The 18,926-nt window shown below is 43.3% G+C and overlaps 1 protein-coding gene across 1 annotated transcript in view; it reads right to left on the reverse strand.

The window, feature by feature from the left end:
* ltk (leukocyte receptor tyrosine kinase) overlaps positions 1-18,926 on the reverse strand; it is a 168,004-nt gene that overhangs the window by 84,610 nt on the left and 64,468 nt on the right. Inside the window, exons 3-5 of the mRNA XM_048537569.2 lie at positions 12,171-12,260; positions 4,898-5,072; positions 3,224-3,374 (exon numbers count right to left, since the gene is read on the reverse strand). Coding sequence (XP_048393526.1) covers positions 3,224-3,374; positions 4,898-5,072; positions 12,171-12,260 — 416 coding nt within the window. The remainder of the gene's footprint in view (positions 1-3,223; positions 3,375-4,897; positions 5,073-12,170; positions 12,261-18,926) is intronic.

Consider the following 18,926-nt stretch of genomic DNA (forward strand, 5'->3'; position numbering starts at 1 on the left):
GGAACTGATGTACCAGGCCATCATGCACTGAGGTAGAATACTTTCTATGGTGCATCTGTAAAAGTTGATGAGGGTCCACACAGACATGCCAAATTTCCTAAGCCACCCAAAGAAGAGGGGACGTTGTGCCCTCTTGACCGTCACTTCCACATGGGAGATTCAAGATGGCGCCGACACTGGGCAACTCTTTGCAAGCTCTCTAAGGCAGATCTTATTCCAATTCTGTTCGGAACAGTTGAATGCCATTGTACAAAATGGTGATCGTTTCAGTTTGTTTTTTACAGCAATAGTAATGGTTAAGATAAGAAGTGCATTACCAGCAATGGAGAAGTGATGTGGTCTGACGGGCTGGGGGAGCATAAAATTCACCAGATGCCCTTCCCATTCCCCTACTGCTCGACTCCAACCTTGCTATAAAGTGGGGTGTGAGGCCTAGGGTGTCCCACCCACCTGTCCTCCAACTGAAGCCTTTAAATAACTAATTATTGACCAGCCCAATTAGCCACTCACTTCGGAGGCTGGACTGAGGGGTCAGGATCTGGAGAGGGAAGCTCAGCAAGTGAAGAAGTGATGAATCTGTGGAATTCTTGACCACAGAGGCCAAGGTTGTTGAGCAAATTTAAGACTGCGACAGACAAATTTTTAATCAGTAATCGCAGATTATGTGAAAGAGGCAAGGAAATGGAGTTCAGCTTATCAGGTCAGCCATGATCTCAACTGAATGGTGGAGCACACCCAAAGAGCTGAATGGCCTGTTCCTGCTCATACATCTCATGGTCTTATTCAGAGCGGAGACATCAAAAATCATGAGGGGCCAAGTCTGTAGGTAAAGACAAACTGTTCAAATTGGTGGAAAGGTCAAGAAACAGGGACATCAATTTTAGGAAACTGGTGTAAGAATCAATGGTGACATGAAGAAAAAAACATTTTTAAACAGCAAGTAAAGGTGATCGCCTAGTGGCATTATCACTGGATTATTAATTGAGAGTCCCAAATAATAGTCTGGGACCAAGGTTTGAATCCTGCCACAGCAGATTCTGAATTCAGCAAAACAAAATCTGGAATTAAAGGTCTAATGATGACCATGAATTATGTTGGAAAAATCCATCTGGTTCACTAATACACCTCTTGGGGAATATACTGCTTGAGACTCCTGTGATGGAGACAGATTCAATCAAGGCTTTCATAAGAGAATTGGATGCCTATCTGAAAGGAAAAACAATCTCCTGGGGATTGGAGAAAAAGACTAGCAGAGAGCAGGATGCAACACAGCAAGTCAAATTGGCCTCTTTTGGTGTTGTAACCAGTCTATAATTCTATCTGCCTCTTTGCCAAATGTCTTCTGACATACAGCAAACCACCAGCATTATACTCATTAACCCTCTCAGTTACCTCATCAGAAAACTCAAAACAAGTTAATTATTCATAATCTGCCTTCAACAGATTCACTCTAGCGAAACTTAATTAATTTTGCCCCAGATTATCATTTCTAAAACCGACAAGCTTAAACTGACTGGTCTGTAGTTTCTGGGTTTATCCTTAAATTTGTTCCAAAATAAAGGGTAACGTTTGCAATTCTTCTCTTCTAGTGCTTTGGAGAATTTAAACATTACAGACAATGTCTCACAATTACCACCTCTCTCTTCTGGCCGTAGATAAAAGTAATATTATAAAATAAATTTACAGAATACATTAAAAGTAAAATCTGGTGATAAAGATATTCTTCTGGTTATATGGGTGAGATTATCACAGCTATGGTGTGGTTATTCAAGTGTAACTACCACAGCTTCAAGGTCCACAAAAAGGTGTCTGGAAGAATCACCGAACTTGATTCTGTTAAAAATGGAAGACAGAATCAAGACTGAAGATTTTGCTGTAGCTTATCCTGAAAGAGTTGCAACTCTTTTGTTTTGTCGATAGAGTGGCAGGCAAATTCACTGAGATGCCTTCCAACCTGCTGAAGAAATTACTAAACAGTAGGATGTGATAGTGTCGGCAACAAGTGCAAAGCTTTTACCTGTAAGGAGATATAAAAGCTAACTGAGATCTTGAATGTCTGTATTTTATAATTCCCAACCTTGTTTTCAAATCCCTTAATAGCCTAGCCCATTCCCCGCAACTTCCTCCAGCCTCACAATACCCCGAGTTCTCTGCAAAACTAACTATTGGGATGGGTGGTTGTCCTTAGTCTCCTCAGGCCTACATTTGGTCAGCAACTCTATACATCTCACATACTGAAGTGAGTGGCAAACGTTTTTTAAAAAAATATTTATGGAATCAACATTCTCACCTTCTCTGGTACAGTGTCTGAGATCCTGACAACCCTCAGAGCAACATAACTAAAGGTGGCATCTTTCATGTACAAAGTATTTCGAATCTGGTGGCATTGACTGAGATACATATTGGAAGTAGAATCAAGCGTAGCTTTCAAAGGAAATTGGCTAAGTGCTATGGGGAAAGGGCAGCAACTGGGATTGAAACGCTCTGGCAAACGGCCAGCACAGGCCGGATAGAATGGCTTCCTTCTGTGCAGTAAACATTTTATGATTCTCTGAATATAGTAAGGACTGCTATCTCCTGCTCCACAGTCAAGGTGACAATGCAGACAGATATATTACCCAACTAAATGCGCATTTGTTTCAAGGTGGGCACATTATCAAATCCAGATAATCCAAACTATCAACTGCAGCGGTGTTGGCTAAAGGTTCGGTGCATGGAAGTGGCTGAGGCCCTGAGCCCAACATGGTTAGAGCGAGTCCAAGTGTCGGCCCCCTGGCATCTGTGGCGTCAAGAGTAGAAAGCTGAGATTTCCCGGAGAACAAGCAAAGCAGAGGAGTGAAACCTTGCAGGGTGTGTACTTAAGACTGTTGAAGTTTTACCATTATTCCTTATTTTTCTACTTAATACTAGGAAGGGCTGTAATATTAACTTTCCACTTTATTTCTTTACTTTTCTACTTATACTAAGAACAAAAGTAATGCTTTACTTTTAACTTTGTTTCCCTACGTTTTTAATTGTGCCTAAGTTTTGTAATTGGATAGCTTTTATACCGAAGATGTCGCTGTACTTAATGACATTGTACACTTTTCACTGTACACCTGTACTTGAGTCCACATGACAATAAAGCTTAAATCACATCAACTTGTTACTGATACACCAAATACCATTTGCTTCTTTCATTTTTACACCATGACACACAAGATGTGGCAGACATTTCATATACCCCTGGGCAGGCATCTTCTCCTTGCTGTCCAATGAGGATATAAAGTAGATCATCTTTCTCCAGATGAAAGATGGCCGAAATAAAAATTCCATGGGACCTCTTATTGCTGTTACGGGCTCCTTTTCCTCCAGCAGCTCCATAAGCAGACATCCTAGAGAGACGGAATTGGTTAGGGACTAGCAAATTTGAGGGAGAAACTAAACAGTGAGAGATCCACCTGAATTACAACTGGGATAGTGAAAGTAAGATTCAAAGCAAGAGCAAACCAGTAAGGACCAACTGGAATCTAGGCTGGCACCAATCAACGTTAAGGATCTATGTTTAGCATAGGTATATTATTTTACTCATTCTTGGAGTAAGATGGCTGCCAATGACCAACTACCCTTGAGGTGGTAATGAGCTGCCTTCGTGAATCATTTGGTGTGTTGGGACAGACAAGGGAGTTTCAGAACCCAGCAATATTGAAGGAACAGTAATATAAATTCTGGTTTGGACAATATGTGACTTGGAATGGATCTTGCAGTGTTGCCACACAGTCTGCTGCTTTCATCTTTCTATGTGATAGAGGTTGTGGATGTTATTGAACATCGCTTTGCTACGGTTCACCTTGTAGCTGGTATACACTGCTGCTGCTGTGTGTTGGTGGCAAAGCGAGTGAATATTGAAGGTGGTGGACATGGTGCCAATCAAGTGGGCTGCTTTGTCCTGGACAGCATCAAGCTTCTTGAGAATTGTTGGAACTGCACCCATCCATGCAACTGAGGACTATTCCATCACACTCTTGTAGATGGTGAACAGGCTTTGGGGGGTCAGGAGGTGAGTTATTCACTGTCAAATTCCCAGCTCTTGACCTGGTCTTGTAGAAATTACTACTTGTATCTGTCACTACTTGACTTATAATTGTTTTTAATGTTGCTCACAGGATGTTGGTACCACTGGTTGTGCCAGCATTTACTGACCAGTTAAGAGTCAACCACATTGCTATGGGCCTGGAGTCACATGAACATCAGACCAGTCCCCTTCGCTAAAGCATTGTAGGTGAACCAAGTGTGTTTTTTTCTGACAATTAGCCCTGCTTTCAAGGTCATTATTGGTCTCTTAATTTCTGATTTTTTAAAAATGAATTCAAATTCCACCATTTTCCCTGGCAGGATTCAAACATGGTGGGACCTCGTGTTTCTGGATGAATTGGTAGTGATAATGCCACGAGGCCATGGCCTCCTGTGAAAATGAGGAATGCACTGAAATGAGATCTGGACTGATTGGAGTGGGGGATCAGAGCTGACATTATTGGTTGGGCCTAACGTGTCAACCAGAACACATTGGTTTGCTTTTGAGCACAGAGGACTGACAAGACCAACTTTAAAATGGTCCTATTTGTGGGCATTCTTTCAATGCAACAGGTAGCTGTGGCTACGAGGGCTACAAAAAGCCTCATTAAAACTGGGTGTCTGGCCGTTTTATGAGAAACTGCTCTTATTACTTGATATTGGTAGTGGCTCACTGGACCAGAGTGTCTCAGAGCTGGTCAATCAAGGGGCACGCATCATTTGGTTCACCAAGACCGGTAGTCGTGGATTTATACGCTCACTGCACCTGCCCGAGACCGGCTGTGGACTGCAACTGACTCTGGGTGTGCTGATGTTAAGTGGTAAATCAAAGAGCTCTGCTTACATGTATTTGCTGGTGGCAGGTACCTGCCAGATCTGGATGCCCTTGAGGGGGCCCTCCGACTGTAGAACCACAGAGACGTTAGTGTGGCGGTAGGCATTGTCACACTGGGCCTGAGTGGGGCCATTGGGACCACTGGCTCCACAGGATGTAAACCACCAAACCACATCGGAATAGTCTGCAACGAGGAGAAACACATTATCCTGGACTGAGGCTAACTGGGAGTACAAAATATAGATGATTTTCAAAGTCAAACATGAGAGGAAGAGTTAACATGTTGCTCACAGACCATCAGTAATACTTCTCCGATCTTCTCCCAAGTGGTTTCCACCTGCTGGCCCAGTGGGAAAGCTCTCTGCTCATCACATGACCAAGTTTTATCCCTAGACCATCAGTTGTTCCCAACAGATCTATGCCCCACACACAATGACACAATGTCACAATGTGCCAACATTATACAGCCAGATATTATAGTGACTTCAATCAATTTGTTGTCATTGCTCATAGAACAGTTCTTTTTACTGACTAATAGGTAACTATTTTTAATACACTTAAAATAACTGCATCTTGACTGAGGAGAGAGATAATGGGAACTGCAGATGCTGGAGAATCCAAGATAACAAAGTGTGAAGCTGGATGAACACAGCAGGTCAAGCAGCACCTCAGGAGCACAAAAGCTGACGTTTCGGGCCTAGACCCTTCATCAGAAAGGGGGATGGGGAGAGGGTTCTGGAATAAATAGGGAGAGAGGGGGAGGCGGACTGAAGATGGAGAGAAAAGAAGATAGGTGGAGAGGAGAGTATAGGTGGGAAGGTAGGGAGGGGATAGGTCAGTCCAGGGAAGACGGACAGGTCAAGGAGCTGGGATCAGGTTAGTAGGTAGGAAATGGAGGTGCTGCTTGAGGTGGGAGGAAGGGATGGGTGAGAGGAAGAACAGATTAGGGAGGTGGGGACAGGCTGGGCTGGTTTTGGGATGCAGTGGAGGTAGGAGATGAGCTGGGCTGGTTTTGGGATGCAGTGGGGGAAGGGGAGATTTTGAAGCTTGTGAAGTCCACATTGATACCATTGGGCTGCAGGGTTCCCAAGCAGAATATGGGTTGCTGTTCCTGCAACCTTCGGGTGGCATCATTGTGGCACTGCAGGAGATCCATGATCGACATGTCGTCTGAGGAGTGGGAGGGGGAGTTAAAATGGTTCGCGACTGGGAGGTGCAGTTGTTTATTGCGAACCGAGCAGAGGTGTTCTGCAAAGCGGTCCCCAAGCCTCCACTTGGTTTCCCCAATGCAGAGGAAGCCACACCGGGTACAGTGAATACAGTATACCACATTGGCAGATGTGCAGGTGAACATCTGCTTAATATGGAAAGTCATCTGGGGCCTGGGATGGGGGTGAGGGAGGAGGTGTGGGGGCAAGTGTAGCACTTCCTGGAGGTGCCGGGTGTGGTGGGGTTGGAGGGGGGTGTGGAGCGGACAAGGGAGTCACGGACAGAGTGGTCTCTCCAGAAGGCAGACAAGGGTGGGGCTGGAAAAATGTCTTGGGTGGTGGGGTCGGATTGTAGATGGCGGAAGTGTCGAAGGATGATGCATTGTATCCAGAGGTTGGTGGGGTGGTATGTGAGAACGAGGGCGATCCTCTTGGGGCAGTTGTGGCCGTGGTCGGGTGTGAGGGATGTGTTGCGGGAAATGCGGGAGACGCAGTCAAGGGCGTTCTCGACTACTGCGGGGTAGAAGTCCTTGAAGAACGTGGACATCTGGGATGTGCGGGAGTAGAATGCCTCATCCTGGGAGCAGATGCGGCGGAGGCAAAGGCATTGGGAATAGGGGATGGAATTTTTGCAGGAGGGTGGGTTGGAGGAGGTGTATTCTAGGTAGCTGTGGGAGTCGGTGGGCTTGAAATGGACATCAGTTTCTAGCTGGTTACCTGAGATGGAGACTGAGAGGTCCAGGAAGGTGATGGATCTGCTGGAGATGGCCCAGGTGAACTTGAGGTTGGGGTGGAAGGTGTTGGTGAAGTGGATGAACTGTTCGAGCTCCTCTGGGGAGCAAGAGGCGGCGCCGATACAGTCATCAATGTAACGGAGGAAGATGTGGGGTTTGGGGCCTGTGTAGGTGCGGAAGAGGGACTGTTCCATGTAACCTACAAAGAGGCAGGCATAGCTTGTGCCCATGCGGGTACCCATGGCCACCCCCTTTGTCTGTAGGAAGTGGGAGGAATCAAAAGAGAAGTTGTTGAGGGTGAGGACGAGTTTGGCTAGGCGGATGAGAGTGTCGGTGGTGGTGGTGGTGGGGGGCGTGGGGGGACTGGTTGGGCCTGTGGGACAGGAAGAAGCAGAGGGCCTTGAGGCCATCAGCATGAGGAATACAGGTGTATAGGGACTGGACATCCATGGTGAAAATGAGGTGTTGGGAGCCAGGGAATTGGAAGTTCTGGAGGAGGTGGAGGGCGTGGGTGGTGTCACAGACGTAGGTAGGGGTTTCGTGGACCAAAGGGGAGAAAATGGAGTGCAGATAGGTGGAGATGAGTTCGGTGGGGCAGGAACAGGCTGAGACAATGGGTCGACCAGGGCAGGCAGGTTTGTGGGTTACGGGCCGTGGGGGGTTGGGGAACAATAAGGTTGGAGGCTGTGGGTGGGAGGTCCCCTGAGGTGATGAGGTCATGGATGGTATTGGAGATGATGGTTTGGTGCTCGGGGGTGGGGTCATGATCAAGGGGGCGGTAGGAGGTGGTGTCGGAGAGTTGGCGTTTGGCCTCGGCGATGTAGAGGTCAGTGCGCCATACTACCACTGCGCCTCCCTTGTCTGCGGGTTTGATGGTGAGGCTGGAGTTGTTGTTTGCTATGCCCTGCATTATAATTTTTCACTCTTCCATGATTATATTTAAAGCATTCAAATATTAGCAAAGCATAAAGACAGAAATGATGGCAAGTATAATATCAGCTGTCAATGTGAAACTTTTAAGGCATGTAGATCCTAAAATCTTCATTTATTCCTTTGTTTCCTCTAAAAAGGTCAATTGTTCTGATATTTATAGGAATATTGTTAGGGGCTTCTGAGAGTTCTAGATATACGAGGTCTGAACATAAGGTGAATGCAAACTATTCATCTTTATTGCCTATCAGCATTGTAGAGCAGGGATTCAGTACTGTTGTGGTAAAACACCACTGCCAGGATGATATGGTTTGAGGGTTCCCCATGTGCTAATCCCTTTAGCATTTACCACTAAGACTGGGTTCTTGTTGAAATAGATATCTTGACGCTTATGAGCGACACTAATTATTTATAATATCTCAGACTTACACAGAGTCTGGATTCTGTTTACTGTTGTAACTGTGCCTAATGCTGCTGTTACAACAATAACATTGGCTCGCAAAAGCGAGGAGTGTAAATTTATACTGGAATGTATTGTGACGTTGTCAAACAGTCTTAAAGGTACACTGTCTGTCTGGTCCGGAATCTATGCAATACACAAAACAGCCATCATACATCAGGTCTCAGTCTCATGTGATCTGCCATCGTGATGACATAGCTCCTTATTCAAATGACCAGAAGTACTGTCAGTGTATTGGTATAGTTAACCCTTTACTCCACAATATTTCATGGCTAACCATGTGTATAGCATTCTACCTAAGCTTAGGTTCTCAATCTGTTCCCCGTGTCCTAACTTGCACAATTTCTTTTCTCCCACCATCATTGCGCTTGCTGGCCTATGCAGACTCGCAGTCTGAGGTTGCCTCAACTTAAAAATTCTCATCCTTATATTTTCTAATCCACCAAGACCTCACCCTCTGCCTTTGAGCCTTCGAAATCTCTGCACGTATCAATTTCTGTGCTCCTGTGTATCTGCTTTTAACTCACAACACCATTAATTAATTACCTTGCCTTCAACTGTCTAGGTTGAAAAGTTTTAAGTTCTGAAATTTCTCCCTAAAACTTGTTTGCCTTTCTATCCTTTTGTTCCTCCTTTAAGACACTCTTGAAAATCTACCTCTTTGGCCAGGTTAGAGATCATTTGTCCTAATGTCTCCTAGCTGGCTTTGTATCAAGTTTTTGTTTGATAATAGTTCTGTAACTCATTTTGGGACATTTTACTATGTTAAATAATATATCTTATGTAAATGGAAGTTGCTGTTGTTAACTTTCTCTGCAATGAAGGCTAAGTAGCAGATGCACCACAGTGTTACTGCTGGCAGAAGAGTAAAATGATCATTTATACTTTGCTGCCAGTGTTTGCAGATGTATTGTAAAGCTATACAGCATTGAAAGAGGGAATTTTGCCTATCATGCCAATGCTAGTACTTTGAAAGAGTCCATTTAGTACGATATACTGTATTTTTTTCCATCTAATCCCGTAAATTTTCCCCCTTTGAGTATAGCTAACTCCTTTTTGAGGAAAAGATAGTAGAAACTGCCGATGCTGGAGAATCTAAGATAACATGGTGTGAAGCTGGATGAACACAGCAGGCCAAGCAGCATCAGAGAAGCTGGAAAGTTTGATGTTTCGGGTCGAGACCTTTCTGAAGAAGGGTCTCAACCTGAAATGTCAAACTTTCCTGCTCCTCTGATGCTGCTTGGCCTGCTGTGTTCATCCAGCTTCACACCGTGTTATCTCCTTTCTGAGGAAGGTAGGTTCCATTAAAAATGTGGAATAGGCATTGACAATGTACAAATAACTATAGTATTTAAAGGGGAGCTAAATTACACTAATCAGTGCACCCCTGAGTTAATCTCACTTTACCTAAAAACTATTCTTACCTTATTTGTAACATTCTGAAATATTGTCTAAACTATAGCTTAAAGATCTTGGGATAGAATTTAGACTTTATCCTGTATCCTTCATCACAAGAGTGCTACATACTGTAAATTGCTGGAAGTGTGGGCTGATAACTGCAATGTAAAGACAAGAGGGCGTCTGGAGACTCAGTGAATGATGAAGCAAAAAGTCTAATACTTTAACCAATGAGAATTAAATGCTAAGAACAAAATATAGAAGGACAGATACCAGTGATTCATAATAGAGTATCAAATCAGGTATTGTTGAAAAAATATCTAAATAGGAAATATACAGAAAAGTTCAATCTTCAAACTCTTTTAATTGTACAAGAACATTTCAAAACTTAAAAGTATGAAAATTCAATCCAAAGTTCTAATTATTAATTAAGTCTTGGCTAGAGGGGTTTACTGGCAGTTTTTAAATGACTGCTGTATGATTAACAGGGAACTTAAGCTGCTAAATACAAGGCTTAAACAGTCTGTGTGAGTTTAATGGTGAATGAATGGAAACATACAACTTCAAGAAAATCATGGCCTGGCTGAGGACGAGATCCTCTTTTCATGAAGACATCAGTAGAGTCGCATAAGTAAAGTAGCAGAGTAGAAACCAATGACAACACACAATTCCTGGCATAGGTCTTCCTTACTTCGGGCGAAATGGTACTGTGTGGGGTATATATGCTTATTTTTTTCAAAATTCTTGATCCTTCCAGTTAACCATCACATTTGTTATTTTCTCCATGCATCCACCCCCCGCACCCTCCCAATACACACATGCACGCACACACACACACACACACTTATATTTGCAGATACAGTCTATTTATAGGCAGGCAGGCAGTCACTCAATGTGGTATTTTATAAATTCCCACTTTCGAAATAAAACCAGTCTGACTCTAAACCAAGGCACAAACAGATTCTAAACAAGGCCTCACAACTAACATGTATTATCTGACCTAAAATGTCACCTCTTCTCTACAATGATAAAACCTTTAGTTCTCATAGCACTGGGATTGAAAGGAATTTGGGAGTTTACATATACTTATCAATTAAAAACTTCTAACTGATTAAAGATTTAACAGCATCTTAGGTTTGCTTAGTAAATCCTCATCAATGGTGTGACCTTTTGATCTTTTAACTTATAAATTCTGTGTTTGATACTACCTCTCTCACTAACAGCTGAAGAAGCAGTAAAATTCCGAAAGCTTGTGTTTTCAAATTAACCTGTTGGATTACTGCTGTTATGAGAATTCTGACCTTGTCCATGCCAGTCCAACATCATTTTTTTTATGATAGATGCCTTCCCTGCAACGTTGTCACATTGTAGCTTTATCCTGATACAGAGGAAATCTGAACCAGATACATTATTGGAACTGATATAGCACCTCTAACATCGTAAAACCTTCAAAGATTTGGCAAAAATCTGTAGCTCATATTGTGGGTGAGGTTGTTGACTTGCTTGCAGAGCTGGCTTGTTCTTGTTCAGACGTTTTGGTGACATTATCAGTGAAGCCTCCGATGAAGCCATGTTATTCTACTCCACTTGGAATTTATACTGTTTGATCCATTATGCTAAGTAGTGTCATTCCAGTTTTGATCTGTATGGGTGTGTATATGGGGTCCAATTCTACGTGTTTGTCGATTGCATTACAGGTGGAGAGCCATGCTTCTAGATATTCCCTTGTATGTCCATGTTTAGCTTGGCTACTGTGATTACCTTGTCCCAGTTAGACTGATGGCGTTCATTGTCTGAGTGTACTGATATTAAGGAGAGCTTGTTGTGCTGTTTTGCTGCTAAGTGATGTTCAGAGACAAATTCTCCTTAATATCGGTACACGCAGACAATGAAGGCCATCAGTTTAACTGGGATAACGTAACCGTAGTAGCCCAAGCCAAACATAGACATGTACGGGAATTCCTAGTAATATAGGAACCCGTAATGTAATCAACAAACACAGAGAATTGGACCCCATATACAAACCCATACAGATCAAAGCTGGCAATGACACTACTCACCATAACGGACCAAACAGTATAAATTCCAAGGGGAGTAGAAGAACATTGCTCCATTGGAGGCTGGAGTGATGATGTCAACTAGTATGGTGTCGAAACATCTTAATGAGAACAAGCCAACTCGGAAAACCAGTCAACAACCTCACTGTAAAACCTTCTGATATTTAAGTAAAATCCTTTGAAGAACAATGAAATTCACTATGAGGCAAAGAAACAGGCATCAAGATCATTCAAAGGGTTGGTTTTAAAGAGGATTCTACAGCAGAAGGGAAAATAAGAGAAGCATGGAGGTTTAGGTAGGGCATCCCAGAGTTTAGATCTGAGGAAAAAGTGAGGCACATTAATCTGATATGGGCAATACAGTACTGGACAAACTCAACTTTGAACCTAAAAGTTACAATATCCTATGGTGTGATACATTCTCTAAAAATTATATGCAGTCTTAAATAATTCACAGTTAAATTGTTTATAGAATGTACATTTCAATACTTTTACCTGATGGGGCAACCTCTGGCACAGGGAAGAGAAATGGCAAATCTTCAAGTTGATGCAATGAATCATCCTCCAATATTACCGGTTCAGTCTCTGTGTGGAAAAAAAGGCAGATAAGTGCAGAATAGTGGCCCATAATGGAGACGGTGTAGCACTTACCAAGACATGGCTACCTTGTCTGATGTTGATGACCACAGGCTAATTCCCTAGGCCTGCCTCATCTGGTGGGAACAGCAGAAGGCCATTCCATCCCATCAGGTTTGTTCCTTCAATCAATTCAAACATAGATTCATAGAATCCCTACAGTATGGAAGCTCATTGGGTTCAGCCCATTGGATCCCTGGCACTGTAAGGCAGCAGTACTAACCACTGAGCCATCATGGCTGATTTGTATCTTAACTTAAAATTATGAGTGTGAAACCCATTAATGAAGCCACACAAATGAAGAAATACTGACAAGGAAAGCAGAGATCATGAGCAGTGTACCTACAGAATTATGAACTGGTATTGCCTAGGTGATGTTGTATTGAATTATACCACAATCTTGTTGAATGGTGCAGTGCATTCGAGAGGCTGAATGCCCTACTCCTGCTCCTTGTTCATATGTCATGAATGTAGAGCTGAAAGCTAGTCTCAGTGATGGTGACCATGAAACTATCATCAATTGTTGTAAAACGCATTGGGAAGAAAATCTTCCCCCATTACCTGATCTGGCCTACATGTGTCTCTAGACCCACAGCAATGTGGGTGACTCTGAATACTTCTGAAATAGCCAAGCAAGCCATTCAGTTCAAGGGAATTAAGAGTGAGTGACAAATGTTAGCCTTGCCAGTGTTGCCCATACCCCACAAAAGAATAAAGAAGCTAATATGGAAAAATGTTGCTGCCTCAAAATCTTGGAACTCCATTCCTAATAATGCCATGTAAATACACTCAACATACAAACAGCAACGGTTTAGGAAGGCAGCTCATTAAACCCTTCTCAATGGCTATTATCGGTGAACATTAACTGTTGACCTTCTGTTGACATTATCCTGTGATTTTAGAGTAGATTTGCTGATGTTGTTGTTGGTTGACTGGCCGAGCTGGTTCATTGCTTTTCTTCAGACGTTTTATTACCCTGCTGGGTAACATCATCAGTGCAGCCTCCGATGAAGCGCCATTATGTTTCTCTTGCCTATTATTTAAAGTCTGGAGTCCATTGAGCGCTTCACCAGAGGCTGAAAAACAACAAACCAGCTCAGCAAGCCAACCAACCACAATATCCTGTGAAAAAATGAACGAGAAGAATACAGTCTGAGTGTTGAGGCTGTTTGAGGGTTTCAGCCAATGCAATTAATTCAAGTAAAACAAAACAAGGGTAGGCAATACAAAGTGTAGGACACAATCTAAAGGAAGTGCACAAACACCTTGAGGTGCAGAAATTGTTGAAGCCAGCAGAAGGTAGTTGATTAAATAACAATGTGTTATCCTGGGCTTGATAAATAGATGCATGAAGTGCAAAAGCAGGGAGGTTAAGACGAATATTTGTATAACTCTAGTTTGGCCGAGGCTGGAATACTGGATGCAATTCTGTGCAGTACACTTTAGGAAGGCTATGAAGATTGTGGAGAGACTGCAGAAAAGATTTACAACATGGGTTCCAAGGGTGATCAACTTCATATTGAATGGATAGATTGTAGGAGTTGGAAGCGGAGAGGGAGATTTGATTGAGGTGTACAAAAACACAAGGACTCTGGACAGTGTGGATCGAGAGAACATGTTCCCACTGGTAGGTTGAGAACCAGAGGACACAGATTTAAGATGATTGGCAAAAACACCAATTGTAACACTAGAAGAAACAGTTCCACACAGCAAGTGGGTGAGGGTATGAAATGTACTGCCCGAGAGTATGGCGAAGGCAGGTCAATCTGTGGCATCCAAAAGAAATTGGAAAAGCAACCTGTACAGAAACATTTGCAGGGCTATGGGGAAAGGAGGGAGCCAGGATGCGAGCTAAATTGCTTTTACAGTTGGCTGAAGAGCTGAATGGTCTCCTTCTGTGTTATAATTATTTTACAGATTTATGCTATATTAATGTAAAGTGAGATGGATCACACTTTTAGTGATGGAATCCAGCTATTAACACAAAGTGTGGGGAATGGAATCTGGTCTCACTATTCATGATACAATTGATTTTTTAATGCACTGTTTAGATGGCTCTCATTGTTATGAACAGAATCAATTTATGAATCAATTTATTAACAGAATATGTTGGATGGTCACAATGTTAGTCATGGAATCAATTTATTCATGCAGGCTTGATGACGGCTTCCATCTTAGTGGTAATACAGTCTCCTTATTAATACATTGACACAGACAGTGAATAGAAGACTTTGGCTGCTCTGCATCTGTTCTCAGAGCTATCCCATTGATTAATTCACTGGAACGTAACAATTGTGTCAATGAAGTAATTAAGGTATCACAACAGCTCCTTCAATATTGCTGTTGGCACTCACTGGAATAAATAATTAGTGGAGAGAGATAATGGGAACTGCAGATGCTGAAGAATATGAGATAACAAATTGTAGAGCTGGATGAACACAGGAGGCCAAGCAGCATCTTATGAGCACAAAAGCTGACGTTTTGGGCCTAGACCCTTCATCAGAAAAAGGGTTGAAGGGTCTAGGCCCGAAACGTCAGCTTTTGTGGTCCTAAGATGCTGCTTGGCCTGCTGTGTTCGTTCAGCTCCACACTTCGTTATCTTAAATAATTACTGGAGTCATGTTATGCTAGATAAGCTTTCTGGAGATAGCTCGTAAAAGCCATATTGTTGAGCATTTTCTGGAGGTGCAGCACATACATGCTCATGAACCCATTATAACAATATCTCCTATGGTGTTGCCAAATTGATTTCAAAACAGTGAGATCAAGTCCAAAGCAAGCACTGTAGTCACCGCAGTTCTCTAGTATAATGAAATGTAATGCAACTAGATGCTTAAGCAAGCATCAGCCCTACCATTGCCCTGTTGCATAACTTCCCAGCAAGCACAATACAATTCAGGTTTTGTAGCTGGCCTTGCTTCTACCCCTATGTAGAAAGTTCCTGCCTCTAAAGACAACAGTCAGCTCTCATTTTCTGATACAGAACCACCTGAGCTCAAAAATCTCCATGCTTTCAATATTCCTGGAATTGGACTATAATAGTGTGATGCTGGGGATGTGAATAGGGACAGAGAGACTGATAGATAGTTACACATAGGCAAAGAGAGTGAGATGGAGAGAGTGAAAGACAGAGAAAGAAATGACATGACAGAAAGAGGAGGCAAAAATGGGAAAGGGTGATGAAAACAAGTAAACACAGGCAGAGAGACATAAAATAAGGGTAGAGGTGAATAAAAATATGAATAGAGAGGAACACAGAGACAAGATAGAAAAATAATTGAAAAAAGATGCTGATAAAGATTGCAAGATAGCTGGAAATTAAAGGAGCCAAAGAATACACAAAAAAGAGAAAATCTTCTACAATTGTGATAAGCCCAAAACCTCAGAAAATCCATTGAGGAATGAAAGAAAAGTAGCAAAAATAACTTGCCATGTTAACTCCGTTTTCTCTCCATAGATGAGTATTTTCAGCATATCCTGCTCTTGATTTCAGATTTCCAGCAACCACGGTATTTTGCTTTCATATAAAAGCAAAGTACATCCCAGTTTGTCTCCATTTTTCAGACACTGTCTGACTAACAGCATCAACAAAAGTGTATTAACAGCATTTTTTGTTTTCAGCACTTGCACTTCTTTTTAATCTGTGCTGTTTGTCTTAACTTATCAGAAATGGTTCTGACATCCTTGTGGCTCCCCTGCAGGCTCCACGCCACCTTGACAACTTCAATTCTTGCTCTTACCTTTCATTTTTGAGCTACGTTTAATTCAAGTCTCCCTGCTGTAGGAAAGATGTTGTGAAACTTGAAAGGGTTCTTAAAGGATTTACAAGAATGTTTCCATGGTTGCAAGGTTTGAGCTGTAGGGAGAGGCTGAATAGGCTGGGGCTATTTTCTCTGGAGTTTCAGAGACTGAAGGGTGACCTTATAGAGGTTTATAAAATCATGAAGGGCATGGATATGGGGAATAACCAAAGTATTTTTCCAAGTGTAGGGGAGTCCAAAACGAGAGGGCATAGTTTTAAGATGAGAGAGGAAAGATTTAAAACAGATCTAACTGTAGAGAGTGGTACATGTACAGAATGAGCTGCCAGAGGAGGTTGTGGAGGCTGTGATAATTACAATATTTAAAAGGCATCTGGATGGGTGCATGAATAGGGAGGGTTTAGAGGATTATTGGCAAAATGCTGGCAAATGGGACTAGATTAATTTTGGATATCCGGTCAGCAAGGACGAGTTGGATCGACAGTTTCCATGCTGTACAACTCTATGATTCGATGTTGTAAACAAGCATAATGTAGCACTTCAGGGACAGCATTCCACATTCATCTTAGATATTCTACAATCTTCTGACTCATGAAATATTATCGAGTGTTGGGCTAAAAGAAGGTTTGCAGCATCGTCAACTCACAGGTTGCTGTCCACTTTAGGAACCCTCACAATCGGTGGTATAAGGAGATTTTTCCTACATCAAAGATAATGGGAACTGCAAATGCTGCAGAATCTGAGATAACAAAGTGTGGAGCTGGATGAATACAGCAGGCCAAGCAGCATCTTAGGAGCACAAAAGCTGGCGTTTCGGGCAGAGACCCTTCATCAGAAAAGGGGGAGGGGGAGAGGGTTCTGAAATAAATAGGGAGAGGGGGAGGTGGATCAAAAATGGATAGAGGAGAAGATAGTTGGAGAGGAATCAGACAAGTTAAAGGGGCGGGGATAGAGCCAGTAGAGGTGAGTGTAGGTGGGGGGGTAATAGGTCTGTCCGGGGAGGACAGACAGTTCAAGAGAACAGGATGAGGTGAGTAGGTAGGAAATGGAGGTGTAGCTTGAGGTGGGAGGAGGGGATAGATGAGGGGAAGAACAGGTTAGGGAGGGGTGGACAAGCTGGGCTGGTATTGTGATGCAGTGGGGGGAGGGGAGATTTTGAAGCTTGGTAAATCCACATTGATACCATTGGGCTGTAGGGTTCACAAGTGGAATATGAGTTGCTGTTCCTGCAACCTTCGGGTGGCATCATTGTGGCACTGCAGGAGGCCCATGATGGACATGTCATCAAAGGAATGGGAGGGGGAGTTAAAATGGTTCGCAACTGGAAGGTGCAGTTGTTTATTGCGAACCGCACGTAGGTGTTCTGCAAAGCAGTCCCCAAACCTCTGTTTGGTTTCCCTGATGTAGAGGAGGCCACAATGGGTACAACAGATGCAGTATACCACATTGGCAGATGTGCAGGTGAACATCTGTTGATGTAGAAAGTCTTCTTGGGGCCTGGAATGGGGGTGAGGGAGGAGGTATGGGGGCAAGTGTAGCATTTCCTGCTGTTGCAGGGGGAAGTGCCGGGTGTGGTGGGATTGGAGGGTAGTGTGGAGCGGACAAGGATGTCACGGAGAGAGTAGTCCCTCTGCAAAGCAGACAAGGGTGGGGATGGAAAAACGTCTTTGGTGGTGGGGTCGGATCTGAAACTTGGGTACAGGCACAAGATGGCTTCTTGGTGCAAGTTAGCACAACAAAATAGCTTCTAGCCTTGGAACTGTAAATTCTGCTAGAGCTGCTCTTCTAGCCTAGGAACTGTAAATTCTACTACAGCTGCATAAATAATGCAGTAATGATATGATAATGCAGTACTAACCGTTCTAACTGACCTTTGGTTGCAAATGTTGTGGCGCTGTGTGGCGAGATAAAAAGTTACTTACATGTCATGACATAAGTTGTTTACCAGTTAACATTATTGGATTAAGTAACTGTCAATGAACCAGTAGCATGTATTGTTTGGTAATTGTTTGAATACACTATGCGATCACCCCATGAACCCAGAAAAGTATAAAAATGTCTTTGTATTAAGTTGTGTGTGCAGCTCCTCCGGGGAATACGGAAGTGCTCAACTTCTGTGTTTTCCGGATGATCTGTACCCGGCTGCATGAAGAAATAAAGAGTAAAGTCTTAAACAGCCAGAATGACTGCGAGTGACTGATCGCAGAATCGAGAGACCCCACCGGGGTCGAGATTTACAGTGGGGTTGGATTGCAGATGGTGGAAGTGTCTGATGATGATGCGTTGGATCCAGAGGTTGGTGGGGTGGTATGTGAGGACGAGGGGGATTCTCTTATGGTGTTATTGCGGGGACAGGGTGTGAGGGATAAGTTGCAGGAAATGCGGGAGACATGGTTGAGGGCGTGCTCGACCACTGCGGAGGAGGCGCGGGGGAGAGGTTACGGTCCTTGAAAAACGAGGACATCTGAGATGTTCGGGAGTGGAATGCCTCATCCTGGGAGCAGATGCAGTGGAGGCAAAGGAATTGGGAATAGGGGATGGAATTTTTGCAGGGAAGTGGGTGGGAGGTGTATTCTAGGTAGCTGTGGGAATCGGTGGGCTTGAAATGGATATCAGTTTCAAGGTGGTTGCCTGAGATGGAGACAGATAGGTCCAGGAAGGTGAGGGATGTCCAGGTGGTTGGGGTGGAAGGTGTTTGTGAATTAGATGAACTACTCGAGCTCCTTATGAGAGCACGAGGTGGCGCCGGTACAGTGTGGGTGCGGAAGAGTGATTGTTCCACGTAACCTACAAAGAGGCAGGCCCGCCTAACTGAACTCGTCCTCGCCCTCAACAACTTCTCTTTCGATTTCTC

This window comes from Stegostoma tigrinum, chromosome 10, assembly GCF_030684315.1.
Source record: "Stegostoma tigrinum isolate sSteTig4 chromosome 10, sSteTig4.hap1, whole genome shotgun sequence".
NCBI classification, from domain to species: Eukaryota; Metazoa; Chordata; class Chondrichthyes; order Orectolobiformes; family Stegostomatidae; genus Stegostoma; species Stegostoma tigrinum.